Consider the following 18,508-nt stretch of genomic DNA (forward strand, 5'->3'; position numbering starts at 1 on the left):
TGTGTGTGTGCGTGTGCACGTGCGCGCGTGTGTGTGCATGTGCATGTGTGTGTGTGTGTGTGTGTGTGTGTGTGTGCGTGTGTGTGTGCTTTTGAGATAATTGTTGGAGAGCTCTACCTTATGCTGTCTAGCACTTGAAATGGTAATTAAATAACTGACTGTATCACAAGTAAAGCTTTCACACTCCCTTACTACAAAACATGGAGTACAAAGAGCATACACAGCAAGATGTGGTACTAACAAAGTATGTCATAGTATTGGACATACCGATCCACCTAGAATGCATGTAATGAGGAAAACTGCAGTATTTTGGTTCATTCTGTGTTCATATTGAAGCTTATTGCAGCAGCTGCTTGAAGTGTAAATTATTTTTTGCCTGCTTAAATAACATTTTCTCACAAAATGGAATTGTTTCTTAAAAATTATTTAGGCCGGTTAGGTATGTTTTTGACTAAACATGTATCATACAAAAAATAATGATTAGTTCAAAAGTGTAAACAGCTGTAAGAAACAAATTGTACAAGAACAGTCATGTACTTAATGAAGGAAGGGTGAGCCCTCATATGTCAGATGGGGCAGGAACTCCATTTGATGGTCAGTATTCATCTGTAAGAAATTTCTGCACAAACATTACTAGGATAAGCCTCAATATGTTCATCATGAGATAGGAATTGTCAATTGTGTAAAATATGGTGAAGGAGCCGTACTGTTTTGTCATAATATATATTCTTTTTAAGCTAACAAACTATGACATATTAATAAAATTAAATGCTGCCTTCTGACTCTGAAGTTTGATGACATGTTTACTAGGGGCAGGTTACCAACATATTTATGATCTCCATTTCCAGGTTTTTGTTGATTAATCTAAAAGGTATCTTAGTTGATATTTATGATTCAGTTTTTGGTAAGTTCAGAATGCAGTCACACTGAATTTTATCCCGTATCCCTTACAGCTCCTAACATCACAAAGAACTGTATACTCTAGATGCTTTCAAATGCCCCCCCAAAAAAGTACTTCTGATGGTCTGGATGATTTACCTTGCTGCCTAAAAATAATGCCAAACGTACTGTGGAACCCCTCCTTAAATTGTTTAACCTGGACTTAGCTATAGGATAAACACAGTACTTTGCATTGGTTTGTATTGATCCTCATTTGTCACATTTCCAGACATTTGGTCAGACTTTCCAAATCCTTCACTAGATAGTTTCTCCAACTTCACCTTCTAAGAAGAGAGCTATGACACACTGAATGCCACTGGCAGAAAAATCTGAGCAGTATATTTTTGGCAGGTGTCTACTTGCCATGTCTGAAAGTAAGTCTAAGTCTTTTGTGTAAGAAAGACCTAATCAAGGGACATTCATTTCTTTATTTTGAAGTTATGAGAGCCCTATTTCCTTATGTTTTTTTTTTTTTGGGGGGGGGGGGGATTCTTTGCAGCCTATCCAAGACTTGCAGTCTTCAAGCATTTCATCAAGGCTTCCTTCTGAGATCTGTCTTTGATGTAGGATCCTTCTCCCTTTGGGATCAGTGATTCTGAATGTACGTGTGGCTTTCCTATTCACTTAACCCTCATGTGTCTCTGGAAGCACTAGCCTTTACACTCAACTGATGGCAGATGGTACTCATAAGTTATCAAAAAACTTTAAACCGCCAGTTTTGTCAACACAAGTAGTAGTTCTGTCACTGGCACTATTTATAGATTTGAAGCCAGGGCATGGAATACTTACAAAGTTGTTAACAAAAATATCAAAAACCTTAGAGATACAAGTTAGGATGCATTATTCAAAGATATCGTTATAGGTTCATAGGTGTGTACTAGGCTAATGGCCCTGAAGCCTTTACAAGCCTAGTTTGGTGAGTTTATCGGTTATACCTGAGTGGGGAATGGTATCAAAGGCCTTGGCCAGGTTGAGGTAAGCTGTATGCACTGCCTTAACTTCATCCACAGCCTTGGTGACTGCCTCAAAGAAGTCAACCAGGTTCAGCAGGCAGGATTTCCCCTTGACAAAGCCAAACTGTGTGGGGTCAAGAGTTTGGAGATTGCCTATATCTTTGTTAAGCAGGTCCATGATGATGCACTCCATAGCTTTGCATACCAGAGTCATCAGGCTAATGGGGATGATAGTTCCCAAGGTCTGAAGTTGCTCCCCCTTTATGGAGCGGGATGACTGTAGCAGTGCGCCATTCATTAGGGACATAGCCTGAGGTAAGGCTGTGACTGAACAGGGCACACGGATGTGGTGCCAGTTCATTTTGTAGCTCATGTAGGACACAGCCAGGGATATTATCAGGTCTCATGTATGCTGTATTCTTGGCTTTGGACAATGCAGCTTTTACCTGTGCATCAGAAATGGTGGGTGCCAGGCTTTCTTCTGGTATTGTGATAGGGCCCTTGGGGGGGGGGGTAAAGTTGGCAATGAATCTGTCAGCCAGTATGTTGGCTATATTGTCTGGCTCAGTATAGGAGGTGCCATTGTGCAATAACTCAGAGCAAATCTGGGAATTGCCTTGGAGGTTTTTGATATAGCTATAGAAGGCTTTGTGGTTGGTTTTGGTGTCAGCCACAATTCTGCCTTCATAGCTGGCTTTAGAGGATTTGATAAGGGATTTCAGCTTTTTGTTGAGACTGATAAGGGAGGTTTTCCAGTCTTTTGACTTCAACTGTTGTAGAGTTTATTGATGGCTAGGGACCACCAGATTGGCTTCCTTTTTTTGGAGGAGGGCATCTTAGTTCTATTTGGTATGGCAAGGTCCATACCTCTTTCCATAACTCTTTCTTTGCATGCCCTCACTCCACATGGCAGTATTCTATCAGAAGTATATCTTTGTTTTTTTTTTTTTAGGATTTAGATTATAACTTGGAGGTGGCCTTCAGCACTTCATCTTTCCATGTCTAGGCTGCATTTTCACTGACTTTTTTTTTTACACAGCAGCTGAATAGTTTGGGTTACGACATCACACAAGAATAGTATAATCTCATTCTTCATCAAAGGACTTAATTGGGTTAACTGAGGGGGTTGTAGATGTCATGGAGGTTGTGTTGAACTGTCTTCATAAGCTCTTCCTGGAGTTTGTGGTAATTCAGTAACTTCAGATTAAGTTAATCTTTTCATGGGGTCAGAGAGAGGGACAGCAAGAGAGAGAGAGAGAGAGAGAGAGAGAGAGAAACTGTAATGGTAAAGCTTCCTTCAGTCCTGTATGAGTTTAAAAAAGTATTTCAACCCCCAATGGAATCTGTTTGCTGTCAAGGGAACCACTATCTTTACCAAGCATTAGTGTGGAACAACAGAGGTGAAAGATTCCTCAGAATGTGTGACATTTTGCTTGACAAGAAATCCAAGAATGGAATCAGTCTTTATTTGGACAGTTGAGTAGTACAATAAATTTTGCATAATTGTATTACTAGGACCACACTTTGATGATGTTAAATCTTGTTTTAGTGGCAGTTTAGTGTTATTTTTACTTGTTCTAATTGAGGACTTTAACCAATGGGTCTCCTCTAAAAATGTCCATGGGTTCAGTGGGTCAACTTCATTAACAATTTCAAATAAAGAAATAATGGATTCCTGTTGAAATGTTGGCACTTGCAATGCTAAGTGTCAGCATGCCAACAAAACAAAAAAATGCAGGAGAACAGTGAATATTGAACATCTTTGAGAACTGGGAATACCAAACCTCACTCTTCCCCTTTAAATGTCTGTTTTTCAGGGAGGCAAACCACCCACACCCTCCAGTCTTATATATACTAATTCACAGATCACAATACCAAATTAAAATGAAATATTCCGAGAAAAGGCCATCTCAGACTTTGTATATGTAAGTCTGTTTTTTTCAGCCATTCTGTCTTAGCATTTCAGGACTTGCTAAAGCAGGTGCTAAAATAGTATGTCATGTACTTTTGAATACATATTGCATGCATTAATAATGCTGTGTGGTGTTGTTTATGTCCAGAACCATTCTTTAGATGCTGCTGTGACATCAGAAGTCATGTGTGGTAGGTGCTGGACTTCCCATAGGATGTTCCTTACCTAGCTCTCAATTCTTTTCCTTGATGGGAATTAAGGGAATAAGATTGAAACTATCAGAGCAGGTAAGAAATTGCATCTTTTTACAAGCCAAAGTACTAAAGCAGCACTTGTTATCCAAAAAGCCAGGACACCTAAGAAAAGTATTCTACAGAAGTGAAACATAAACACATACAGTAATAATAAATTCCGCAATAGCAAGGAGATAAGACATAAAGACAAAGAAAAACAGATTTTTGTCTGCATTGATCTGTCAAGACTTTTCATGTTTGCGCTAATGAAGAAATCTCCTTTAGTCCTTTTATGGAAGATTTTTTTTTTCTCAAAATTTTTTTTTATTTTTCAAATACATTTGAATGAATTCCATAGTATGTATACATAACATCTTAAATAGCTATGTACACTATTTACATTAGCCTGACACTATAACAGATCTTAATGTATACAGTTACTTTATAAGTATGTCAAATCCATTATCAGAGTGTCTGATCAATTATTGTAAAGTGTCAATCAACGATAAGATTTTTCTCCAGGGGTTGTTGATAAATGGCTTCGGATAAATTCTTAGTTCTTTAATTTTAATTTCCATTAATGCTGTGGTCTTCAGTAGGCTGTAGAAGTCTGCCAAAGTTGTTATTGTGTTTGTATTCTTCTTGTTATGCACTTCCTTGAAATTGCAAGTATAGTCCATAGTAGATATATGTTTGACCTATTCAAATGAGGACCTACGTTCACATTTAATAATACAAGAGCTCTCATTAAATAAAATGATTCATTAAATAAAGCTTGTAGAAAGTTATTAATACCATTACAAAATGGCTTAATTTTAACACAATCAAAGAAAATGTGGTTCCAATCTGCATTGTGTACTTGCTCACATCTTCAATGTATTCTTTTTATGGAATAACTAATTTTACTGATTCTGTCTGGGGTTAAGAATGCTCTGTGCAAGCATTTCCAATTAAAAACTTTCCAGTATTGTGTAAAGGATGTATATTTTATCGATAATAAGATATTTGTTTTAATATCTTCAGTTAACTGTATTGAGTGTCCTTTTGTTATATATTTCCAATATGAGGTTTTGGGTATTGCTTTATAGTTTATCAATATTTTGTAAAATTTTGAAATACTGTTTTCCATGTCAAAGTCATTATATATGATTTCATATATGTATTTCATAAATGTAGGTATTTCTTTAAATGAAGAATTGTTAATTATTCAACTTAAATCTTGCGAATATGACAGAATACTCTGTAAAGTTAGCCAGTCCTGTTGTGGAATTTTGTATGTTGTTTTTATTACTTGCATGTCTAAAACTTTTAGTTCTTTGATACAATGGAGCCAACAAACAAATCCTTTCTATTCCCAGGAATTAATAATTTATCTATATATTTTGTGTGGAAAGATCTTTGTGACTATAAATGGTGTTAAAAGATCAAACCAGACTTTTATATCTATATTTGCATTAATAATTTTCCTAAATGAGTCAATTTAATAATTAATCATACGAGTTTTAGTGGGTTTAGTTATGTTATATTGCATACTAATACATAATATGTACCATGGCAAATTGTTTTTATTTGTTATTTGAAATTTTTTTTGTAAATCAAATTCATTTATTGATATTAGTTAGTAATTCTTTCCAATTTGGAGAGTAATTTGGACTTATACACTCTGAGATTGTTTTAGATATTGATGCTTTTCTATATGTTTCTATATCGGGAACGTTTAATTCTCCCTGTTTCCATGGTCTGATATGATGTATTAAAGCTAGTCTGTTGCTTTTGGGAAACTATTAAAAATTTGTTAGGCATGAGTTTATTTATTTATTTAAGTATATTCCTTTCTGGTAACAGTTGTATTGCCAGGGCTATATATAGGATCTTGGGCAGTAAAACCATTTTTATTAACTGCAGTCTATCTTCAAATGTTAATATTAGTTTGTTCCATTTTTCCACAGAGATTTTAATTGTGTTGATGATATTATTTTAGTATTTTGAGACTAATTCGTTATTGTCCTTGCATAACTCAATTCCTAGATATTTTAAGGTAGATTCTTGTTTCCCTATGATGTGATCCCCCTTAGTCTGAAGTTCTTTTTTTAATTTAAGAATAAGCATTTTAATTTTGATTTATTGAAATGGAGTCCTGAAGTCATGTGACATTTGTCAATTAATATATCTAATTCTTCTAATGTCTTTTTTGTATTAGATAATGTTAATAATATGTCATCAACAAATAGTATTACTTTAGAATTATATTGTTCATAAACATCTATTCCTTTGATTTTTATATTGTTACGGATTGAATCTGCCAATATTTCAATAGCCAGAGCAAATAGAATCGGTGACATGGGACATCCTTGTTTAGTGCCTTTTGTTATATGTATAGATTCAGAGGTAAAAGGACCTAACTTGACATACGCTAAATTATTTGTATATATATATATATATATATATATATATATATATATATATTCTTTAGGAGATGAACAATGGATACAGGAAATTCAAATAGCATTAGGATTTTGAATAAATAGTCCCAATTTAGGGAATCAAAGGCTTTCTCTATATCTAAGCCAATTATGAGTGTTTCTTTATTTTCTTAACATAATCTATAAGATAAATTATCCTTTTAATATTGTCATGTGTGTGTCTATGATATATAAATCCAGTTTGATCATTATTTATTGTTTTGGATAGTGGTATTTTCATTCTGTTAGTTAATATTGTCATAAATATCTTATAGTCATTATTTAATAATGATATAGGTCTATATGAGGTACAGAGGTTTGGGATTTGTTTTCCTTTAGGATTGGTTTGATTAAGGAATATCTCCAAGAGGGTGGTATTAAAGCTTGTGACTGAATTTCTAATACAGTTTTATGGAAGAGGGATAGTATCTTTGTAGGAAAAAGTTTATATATTTCCATAATTATGCCATCTATACCTGGAGCTTTATTATTTTTACCCTCTTTTATGCATCTGTAATTTCTTTGTAGGATATGGGTGCTTGCAGATCTAGTTTAATTTTTTCTGGGTTTTTTTATATTAGAAAGTTTTTCATCTAGATTTAATTGAGCGATATGTATATTTTGTTTTTGGAAATGTTCCATATAGTGATTTCTGTAGGCATCAAGAATGTCACCTATATCTGAGACATTTTTCCCTTTCTTTTCATGGAAGATACTATTAATGTTATTAGCTTTTGATTGCATTTTGTTTCTTGTGGATAACTTATGTAGATATTTGGGAGAAGTGGCCAAGGTATTCATTTTTAGTTTTTCTAAAGCTAAATTAATTTTGTGTTAGAATTTCATTGTATTTATTGTTTAATACTTCTACTTTCTTTTTCACCTCCAAATGATTTTGATTTTTTTCAGCTTTTACTGACAAAAGTTTGGATTGTAGATCTAATAATTCAGAATCCCATTCTCTGATTTTTTTATATCAAATTTGGGATTTACCATTTAAGTAAGCTCTTAACGATTCCCATGTCATTATTTTATTTATCTCTGTGGTGTAATTAATATCTAAGAAGGACTGTAATTCAAATAATAACCAGGGTTTGAATTCTTTAATTTTAGTTATATATGCTGGAATTCGGGAATTAAAGTTTAATGGTTTGCATCCATTTTGAAGTTTTAGTATCAATGAATTGTGGTCTGAAAAGGTTCAGGGAGGGATTGAGAAATTAATGATTTTAGAGTGTAAGTCATGGGAAACATATATTTTATTTATTCTAGTTTGGGTACCAAATTTGTGATCTTGATGGGAAAACATCAAAGATTTATCTTCTTTAAATATGAAAGTATCTACAAGATGAATTGATTCTACCCACATGTTTAAAGCTTTTTGATCCAGCATATGTACACAGCAGTCTTTTAATTGTAGTTTCGGAAATATCAAATATACAGTTAAAATCTCCTCCTAATATTAAGTTGCCTTTATAATTATTGGAAATGAAATCCAAGTTTTTTTTAACAGTTCCTATTCCAATGCCTGGGAACCAGTATAGATTGGCTAGGGTCCATATTCTGTTATTATATTTAACTATTACTAATGCCATAAGGCCTTCTTTATCTTCATACTTATAAATGATTTCTGGGTTAATCACATTTGTTTTCCATAAAATTGTTAACCCTTTTGTCTTTTTCGTATAAGTGGATTGCGCTAATATCGTATATTCCTTAGGATTCCATTTGTATTTGTCATTTGTTTTGAAATGAGTTTCTTGAAGGAAGACAATTTGTGCTTTGTTCAGTTTCACATATTTCAGTAGATTTGATCTCTTGCTAGGATTGTTTAAGTCATTGGTATTTAAAGATAATAAAGTTAAATCCATCTTGGGTTATTTAGACTATGTATTTTTTATTTTATTGTGACTATTAAACATTTTCCTCTGATAACAATAAAGTATATGGGTGGCCACGGTGGTGCAGCGGTTAGCATTGCCGCCTCACAGCAAGAGGTTCTCCGGTTCGATCCTTGGCTGGGGTGCCTTCTGTGCGGAGTCTGCATGTCCTCCATGTGGTCGCGTGGGTTTCCTCCGGGTGCTCCGGTTTCCTCCCACATCCCAAAGACATGCAGTAGGTGAATTGGACACTCTAAATTGGCCCTAGGTGTGAGTGTGTGCATGTGTGTGCCTTCTGTGGAAGGTTGGGCGCGGGGCTGGCAACTCGACACCGTAAAACTCCACTGCTAATCATGAGCGGACAGATGATCTGCTGTGGCGACCCCTAACCGGGAAAAAGCCGAAAGAAGAAGTATATGTTTGAGCTTTTAAAGGAAATTATCAGTTTTATACTTTGAGTGTTTACCAATAAAGTAATGTTTTGGTCAGGCATACTAAAAATGTTTTTGTGAAATAACAAATTTAAATTAATAAATGTTAACAAAACTAAGATCCACACTAGCCATTGAATGAAAACCATTCCTAATCTGATGGATTAACCTAAATTCATGAGATTATCACTCATACCTTGACAATCCTGAACATCTGAGCTCCATAAATTGAATTGTCATATGGAGAATATTTGTAATAGGAATAAGCAATATTTATATTATTTTGAACAGATATAGTACTATTGTAGAGTAGACAGAATTCTAATACAATATAAATGTCTACTTATTGTATAAGCAATTAATATTTACATGAAAGATAGATGACAAGCAATTCAATCATAGTAAAGTAGGATGTATCATATATAAAACCTCAGTAAAAGATTATAGCACACAGTTATTTAACATATTCACCCTTATTGATGAAATCTTTCAAAACTTATTACTTAATATAGATAGATGGTAATAATATTCATAATATTCATAACTAATGTTTATAATACGATGTATTTTACTGGATATATCAGAAGTTATATTTAATTGTTTGCCAGTATTTAAGTAATCACTTTATTTGTTGCTTACTTACTTAAAGCATCAAGTTTGTTTTAAGTGAACATTGATGAAAGTTACAAAATCCAAATAACCTTTTCCTGAGGCACAACACGACAATAAGAAGCTTGACCTTTTATTAAACACACTGAACTAAAGAACAAAAACAATAAAACATCCAGTAAGCGCTTTCACATTCTCTTGAATGCTTCATCAGACTGTTATAAAAGCTAAGCCATTTCTACATTTAAATACCTTTGCTGTTACTTCATCAACCAATCATTATTGTTCCTTAGTTGATGACACCAGTGCTTAATTGATTAAAAAAATTAACTAAAAAAATGCTGGCTGAAATTCATGTTTAAAGCCTCTGTGATTCTTTATATTAAAACCAAATATTTAATTTATAATAGATGCTTCAGCCTCATGCAGCTTAAAAACATATATACACATCTCAAACTATATGTTCCACTATTTAAAAACATGTGCTTATGTATAAATGTATACTATAAAAATATAAAATATATCAAATATATATGTTGTTTATTTAATAGATTTGTTTAATAGATTGTTTAATAGATTCGTGAGCCATCCTGCAAAACGCTAGACTAATAACTTATAAACAATGTTAATGCTTGTTGTCCCTTGCTATCAAGAACAGTTTCATGGATACCCTGTCATTCAAACCAGATAGTCTATCTGCTTGTAGCCTCATGATCCACGTTGTCTCTCTTTGTTCAGTGTAGTTTCTATGATCACCTAGCCTAATGTTCTTATATACAAACTCAATCACAGTACATTTAAAACCATGTGTACTCCCTTCATTTATAACATGTCTAGCTAGGGCATTGCTGTCATCTTCCCTGTTTATAGCATAGACATGTTCTCTAACTCTTTCTCGAAGGGTCCTATTTGTCTTTCCTACATAAAAATGGCTACATTTTGTGCAGACTGCTAGGTATATTAAATCCCATGACTTGCAGTCTGCATAAATTGAAAAATTATACGATCTTCCACTGTCAGAATGGACAAAACTATTGCTGTTAGACATGTAACTGCACTGGTTACATGACCTACAAGCATGGGTCCCTTTTCTATCAGATGTTAACACCAATTTATTATTTCTCTCATAACATAATAGTCATTTGAGTGATTTTGTATTCTTGTAAGTAAGTCTAGGTTTATCACCCACAAGTCGCTGTATATCATCATCTATAGTGAGAATATTCCAGTTTCTGTGGAAGATCTCCCTGATCTTCTTCTTATTATTTGTATACGGTATTACTGGCTGTTGAGGCCTGAACAAGGCTCTTCTTTCATAACTATGTTTGCGAATGTTTAATGAAAGTTAGTACATTTTAATTGTCAGTGGATCCCTCTTCCCCCATTTCCTACACATAACGATTTTCATATCTGTCATTTCTTATTATAAAATGAGTGAAATTATAAGTTAAAAACAAAACATACACTTATTGTGATTAATAATTACAAATTCCCTTTCCATATTTATAAATTGCTATTTTATGGCATATACTGAAAGTTTTTAGATTTAAATGACAACATTCTATTTTGTATAATCAGCAAAGGTTAAACTGAGTGATTATTGTCAGTTTAATACTATTTGTTCCAAATGTGATTGTTACATTCTGCGGCATTCCTAGTTCAGGCTTCTATTGTTTCCATTGAACAACTTTGTCAGTTTGAAGTTATGTATAAAACAGTAGTTATCTTGGTAAGAGCTTAAGTATTATGTATGGTCAAGATGGGTGACAAAACCACAATTCAAGGTAAAGCAATTATATGACTTGTTATGCACATTTGCTTATATGAGAAAATCATCATGCTTCCCCTTGATGTTCATTATAGTGTATGTCATTTATGACAAGTTAAAACAGTAGTGTTATTATACACAAGCCCATGTTATTAAATTAAGTGTCTATTGTCACTTTAATACTATTTGTTCAGAATATGATTGTTACATTATGTGGCATTTCAAGTTCAGGCTTCTATTGTTTCTCTTGAAGTACTTTGTCAGTTTGATGTCATGTATAAAGCATTAGTTACAGATGGGTTACAAAAACTACAATTCAAGTTAAAGCAATTACATGACTTGTTATGCATATGGGCATATGCATCATGCTTCCCCCTGATGTTCAGTGTAGTGTATGTCATTTATGACAAGTTAAGACAGTAGTGTTATTATACACAAGCCAATGTCATTAAAACTTGTCTTTAATATCTAAATTCAGTAGACTGCTTCATCTTATATGACGCTTATATATTTTATGTCTAGATTTACTAAAATCATATATTACATAAATATTGGGGGTTTTTTTTTGTCTTTTGCTTAGTTATTTGAGAGACCACAAGCTGTAATGCTTATTATTATTAGCTCCTTCCAAACATGTTTATACAGTTCATAGACTTTAAATTATGAGACCCTTCTAGTTTCTTATTTGTTATAAGTATATTTCCATCCTTACATACACACATATCAGTAGTTCAAGCACGGGCAACAATGTCCATCCAGGTTTGCCAGAATACCATTCACTAGTTCATGTGGTGTGTTTCCAGGCTGTTCTTAAAATATCCAAACCAATATTTATCCTGTTCCATTTTACCAGCCTGTTCCATGCAGTGGCCTTTCTGCCAGTGAACCACTCAACACACCTTCCATTCCCACAGATATTTCCACGAAGGAAATCTGATGACTCTCTAGCACTTCCCGGTAACCCCAAACACCCCTAGAATCAACTATCCCCATATGCCCAACACGTCCAAGCAAGCTCAGCTCCCAGAACACTGTAAAGGGTACTGCACAAGACCAGGTGCTCTTAATCTTCCACAATAACTCAGACTTCCACTCTTATCTAATTCCTTAATATGTTTGGGCCAAAATACATTTTAAATATAAAATTGCTATTATTATTATTATTTTTATTATTTATTTATTTTTTTAATCAAGGATCAACTTAATGAGCTAAACAAAGTGTTGGGAGACCATCAATATGTGTACATGTGGTTTAAAACAGCCCTTTTATTATATCTATATATTTAAAAAAAAAAAAAAAAAGAATCATCTTGGAGGCTTCTCAGAGCCTTTAAGCATTATCATCACTCTGGCTCCATTACCATAGCAATCTGGGAGAATCTGTTTCTGTTAGTGTGTCTGTGTACTGCATACCAGAGGCTCGCGATGCACCTGAAGCAAAGCTTCTCTTCACTGCAACTTCAAGCTTAAATTCCTCCCTTTCATCAAGGCAGCAGCCAGGAAAAGAACAGAGAGCAAACAGATAAAAAAAAAAAAAAAAAAAAAAAAAAAAAACCTCCCAACAAGCCGCCAAAACAAGAGATAACACATTCTTCCAGCCTTCCCACCTCTCACTCAGCAGATGTATAAACAAACTATTCTCTTCCAAATATCCCAAATCACAGTTTTTTCCACACCCTTCCCCTGGATCCAGGCTAAAACACCAAATGTCTCTTCCTAATACACAAGCATCAGTAAACCTCGATCACAAGCCGCAACCCACAGCTTCCCAGAGACGAAAATGGCAACATACAACAGCTGCATCCACACACACCATGTCAGGCTTAATCAAACAACACTTGAAGCTATAATACCTGTCATAATTGATATTAACTATGTTTAGACAGAATAATAATGAGATTTGTATTAGCTGCCAGACAGAGCTGCATCCACGCACACCATATCAGGATTGATCAAAGAGCACTTGAGGCTATGATACCTGCCATAACTGATATTAACTATGTTTAGACAGAATAATAATGACATTTGTACTAGCTGCCAGACATAGATGCATCCATGCACACCATATCAGGATTGATCAAACACCACTCGTAGCTATGATACCTGCCATAATTGATACTAACTATGTTTAGACAGAATAATGATGACATTTGTACTAAGAGCTTGCTACTATTTAACCAGGATATACATGACATTTCTAAATCTTACTTTAACTGAAGAAGGCATTAGTCTCCATGACAGCATTTTTTTTTTCAAAACACTCTACTGTTACTGCTATTATATATGATGTTAATTTGTTATATTTGAGTCTGAACTCTGATGAATGGTTCATTGTTGAATTAGTTAATTAATTACTTAAATTATTATAAGTAAAATCAATGAAAAATGAACAAGATAAATATTCACTGAGTTCAAGTAGGGGAATAGAAACTTCTATGTTTATATTATATGTTGCTTTGTTTGGCTTATATATAATATAAATAGTAGCACATCTTGACCTACCTTTGTTTGTGAAGAATTACTTGACTCTTTGAACATTCTGAATAAATCATTACTGTTTTTCAGTTGTTTAAGAAACCCTACTTTTTTTAAAATAAAAACAGATGACAAGTGATGTACCATATCAGTTGATACTTCGAGAGATGTAGCTGTAAGGGTGATTTTTTGGGACAGCTATCTTGGAATCAGATTTTTGTTTCTTCTTTCTAGCATCAGTCCAATGATTGGTTTCTTTTATTCTTTTAAGAGTAGGGGCCATCAATTCCATTTCTTCTGGGTTAGACACTATGTTGTTGTTTTTGATGAATATAGTAGCTTCTTTTAAGTCATTAAAGCTTCTCAACTCATTGGCAAAAAGTATTTTTATCTTGGCTGGAAAGGCCAGCTGTGCTTTAATGTTGTTTTGTTTCAACAGTTTTAATATTGGTCAGATTTTTTTCCTTTGTTCTAGTATTCTGGAAGAATAATCATTGTCAAACCTTATCAGGCTTTGATTGTATTTTAAGGGTGATTTTCTCCAAGCAGATTTTAATATTAGTTCCTTATGCCAAACAGCAGGACTAAACGCCTCCCAAACACACGTATGCTTGTTCTGGAAGTCAAAGGCAAAAACAATAAGCGGCTACTAAGCCAACACAGTTCCTAATTCCAAGCAGCAGAACTAAACACCTCCAATAAGCACAGTCAGAGAGGTGAAACTCTTCAAAGATAAACTCAGCCAGATAGCGAAACTCACTGAAGCAGGTCTTTTTAAATTCCAAAGGGATAAGCAAACAAGACACCAATAAATGAACGACTTCAGTTTTATTAAGCACCACGATACTGCTTTTCGTTAGCGCCCTGCACCAACTTCTTCAGACTTTGAAAAATAACAACTCGCACTTAAGTGCTGCTACATTTAAAGCCATTGCAAGCAAAGTCTCTCACAAAACACACCCTCCAATTACCTTAAAGGAACAGGCACAAGTAGCTTCAATCTGACTAAAATGTTCCTGTCCCATAAACACACAATATAAAAAGTTGTATGTGATATAAAATATACAACTGTAAAACTAATACTGTTCCTTACGTAGCACTTAAATAATGCAATCGGAAGTTAATTATATTATAAAAGCACACTTACTTTGAACCAAATACGCATAATAACACTGACACATTAAAATAAATAAAAAGCATACCATAATATTTCAGATATTGATAAAAAGACATTCCATCTACCAAACATGGTATAAAATATATATCAAGATCGCTCAGCCGGTCCTATGTCCAAATCACACCCGATGTTATACCCCCCCATGCATAGGTCTAACCAACATTTCCTCCTGGAAATAGATTTTATAGTGCCCTTGAACCAGTGCGCAATTTTATTTGCATAAATTTTATTTGCTGGGGTAGAAATCATATTGGAAAGAGACTTTAGAATCTTGGATATGCACAATCTCAGGTTTTAACTGAAGTGAATATTTGAATTTTTAGAAGACATAATAGTTGTATACCTCATTGGCTTCTGAGAAGAAAGCTCTAATAGCTGATTAACAAACTCTTTCCAAATGGATTACCATCTGTATCATCATTTGCTATCGGGCTGCTACAAGCTATGGTAGTGAAATGCCATTCATCTAGGGGAGTGATTACCTCCATGTTTTATTTTCAAGAATGCCTCCACTGCAGACATTGGTAGCTTTACCATTTGGTCTTCTTTAAACACTGTCACCAGGTTTTACTATCTGGACCTTGACAATATGTGCTGGACTTCCTTTGGTACTTCAGGACTCAAGCATGTCATCCTAGGACTTTAGTGTGTCCTCCCATAGCTCTCAACTGTCAATATTTTTACAGAATGTCAAGATTTTTGCCTCATATTTTTAGTCTGCTCCTCATAAAATTTATGGTTAATTGCATACATTTGAGTTTTAGACTTAATTTCATTCAGAAAATGTATGCTAACACAAATCCTGTTATTCTTGTTCTAAGTTTGTAAGAGCAATATTTAAAATCTGTCCCTATTTTTAGGCCTTTGCCCCCCCCCCCGCCAATTATTTTAGGCTTTGTTCAGATATCTTGCACTAAGAGATTGAGAGGTATGTGTCCTCTAGATATTTCCACTCTGCTGTTTTACTGTCTGAGATTCAAGCCACCCAAAGGACTCTTCAGGGAGGGTGTCTTGATGGAGCAGATGCCTTCTTACCATATTAGTCAATCTAAAAGGATATCCTTTGAATGGGTTTTATACACTTCCTCTTACTATGGGTGGCCTGTCCACTCTGCCTCAACTTTTGAAGTTCCTTGCAATTCAGTTATGCATATAGTTACATAACAGTCAACACTATAAGTGTCAACTCTAGTAACATTGAAATGTCAGAACCCACTAGAGCAAGTTCTAAAATATGGAGACTGAATGGTTGAAAGAACTGACCTACGTATACCAAGACCAAGATGCCATTTCCCTGAATATTCCCTTTTCTCCAAGGTATGGTGATCTAAGAGTTGATATATAAGAGTTCATGGTGTGTGGGGGGCTTGCCCCTCCACATGGAGGGTGCATGGGGTCTTACCTGCCTTGCAAGAAGAAATTTAAAGGAGAAGATCGATTTTCGAAATTCGCTCTTCACCTGTGTTTTCAGTCTTTTTTATTTTTTTCAGCTTCTCAACACTCAGGATTTCGAGTGCTGACATTTCAATAGGGAGCCAGTAAATCTTCATTATTTCTTAATTTGTAGGAAGTGTGCTTTGTGACGCAAACTGCTTTGTTGAGGAGCTGTCTATGCGTGATTATATAGTCAGTGAGTGACATTCTGGGAGACAGTGGTACTAAGCATTTATGATCCATACTCCTGTATCTCCTGAGAAAAATAAAATCATAAACAGTGATTGCAGAGAGGATGAGCCAAAACCATAGGACCTGATAGGAAGGGTTCGATAATACATCAGCTGAATAAGTGAGAACATATCTGTTAAGTACACTTTCTTTCAACAGGGCAATTATTAAAAAAATAGTTACTGTAATTCTGTTTGTAAATCTCAAGTTGTAGTTTGAATCAGATTTTAAGCAATCTAATCCATGTTGCTGTCTGATAATTAGAGGTTTGCTCTTCTTTCAGGCGATGTTTGACTGGATGGATATTGCAGAGTGTAAACTAGCTTCAATGCCACCAGTTGGAACTGACCTGGAGACCGTCAAACAGCAAATAGAAGAACTGAAGGTAGGTACTTCATATTTATATGACAAATGCTGGCAGAGCTGCACAAGTTAAAGTAAAGGATCAGTTGGTAGCTGAGTAAATATTTCAGAGAAAATGGTTAGCTTTCCTGTGCAAAATTACTTACGCACCTTTGAAAGGTTACTGTCGGCAAGGTGGATTCATACTTGTTAGTTCTGTTATGTATTCTTTCCTGCTGTTTTCTAAACATTGTTATTAGCTGTATCTTTTTACTTGTACTGTGCTTCAACGTATTTCTTCACTATGTTCTTAAGGTATACAAGCATTTGATTGGCTGGTAGATAACCGATCAGAAAATGTTCAAAGGCATTTCTGCAAGTTCGCATAAATGCGAACACAAAGTAAGCGGAACGCAAAATGTCCCCCCCTTTGTGACCTATGGTAGCATTTGTTTAGGTGGTAGAGTGGTCAGACTTGTTGAATTTGGTGTTTTGTTCGACATTCCGACCGTTCACCACAGGGAGATTCGACATTGCAGATCGGTGTTGTAACTGAATGGCAAAAGGTTGTTCGGTCAAATGCATGTATTCCGTTGTTAAATGTACTGTAAATTACAGTTGCAACAGATAAAGTATTGCTTGTCCTTTCTCCTTTGTGTGCCCATGTCATGGCTGAAAAGGTTTTCTGTTGAATTTATAAATTAGATAGATAAACTTGATAAATAGTTAGATGGATAGTAATCTATGAATGCAGAAAATTATTTACTGAAAGTTAGATAAGAATAAAAATCAAGTTGTAATTTTTTTTGTTATCTTATTATTGAATGATGGTCAAAAGAAAAAAGGAAATTATATGTGGAATTGAGATGAGCTTACTTTTAGTATTAGAATGATTTTTCTGTGGTTGTCAGTACTAATATTATGTCTTTTTTTAAAACGGAAGAGCTCAGTTGTATTCTCTGGTATTCATAGAAGATGACGCAGCAGCACAACCTGCCCGGCACCAATCTGGCAAAGTGCTCTGCGGTGCCATTTAGCAATTCATGGCCATGAACGTTATGATAAGGGCAACATATCTTTATCTAGAAATTTACATGACTGCAAAACACTCCAATGAGCAGATGAAACAACAGAGCAATGGAGTAATGTAACTACTTTGAAGGCGACAGACAGGCGATTACATCCACCAAGAGAAACACGCAAAACACACACACTAGATGTTCATGCCGTGACACTCACAAGATGCTAACATACTGTAGTGTGGGTGTACTGCAGATAACTAGAACATTATCTGCATCAGAAAGATCAGAACTCAAAGCAAAAGCAGTGATCAACGCTGTTTAAAGGTAATAAGTGGAATTATGGACTCAAATACTGATCTCTTTTGTCAACACTTTGTTTTGTGGTCTGAGATTAATTTCCCTCATCACAAACTGGCACCATTCAGTGTTCAAGGTCTTCGTCCTGAATAAAATTGGTTAAAGTTGTCACTTTCAGTTCTCTGAATCTGTATTTATTGAAAAATGCATGCAGCCTAATCGTTAGCGAATGTTCCTTACAAATCTACTCAGTTCTGAGCACTGCATATGTTTGTATTTCTGAGGGTAATGCAATAACCTTAGCAGTAGCCTGTGCTGGAGATGATTTCTTTTTTCTCTGCAG

General features: G+C 34.6%; 1 protein-coding gene across 3 annotated transcripts in view; it reads left to right on the forward strand.

Annotated features, from left to right (window-relative positions):
• DST (dystonin) overlaps positions 1–18,508 on the forward strand; it is a 4,096,730-nt gene that overhangs the window by 3,634,784 nt on the left and 443,438 nt on the right. For all 3 annotated transcript variants that reach the window (XM_044063350.1, XM_044063347.1, XM_044063348.1), the window contains one exon: positions 16,788–16,889. In XM_044063350.1, the coding sequence (XP_043919285.1) occupies positions 16,788–16,889 (102 nt within the window). The remainder of the gene's footprint in view (positions 1–16,787; positions 16,890–18,508) is intronic.

The sequence above is a fragment of the Protopterus annectens genome, chromosome 2.part1 (assembly GCF_019279795.1).
Source record: "Protopterus annectens isolate FY-2018-M chromosome 2.part1, PAN1.0, whole genome shotgun sequence".
In the NCBI taxonomy this organism is placed as follows: Eukaryota; Metazoa; Chordata; order Ceratodontiformes; family Protopteridae; genus Protopterus; species Protopterus annectens.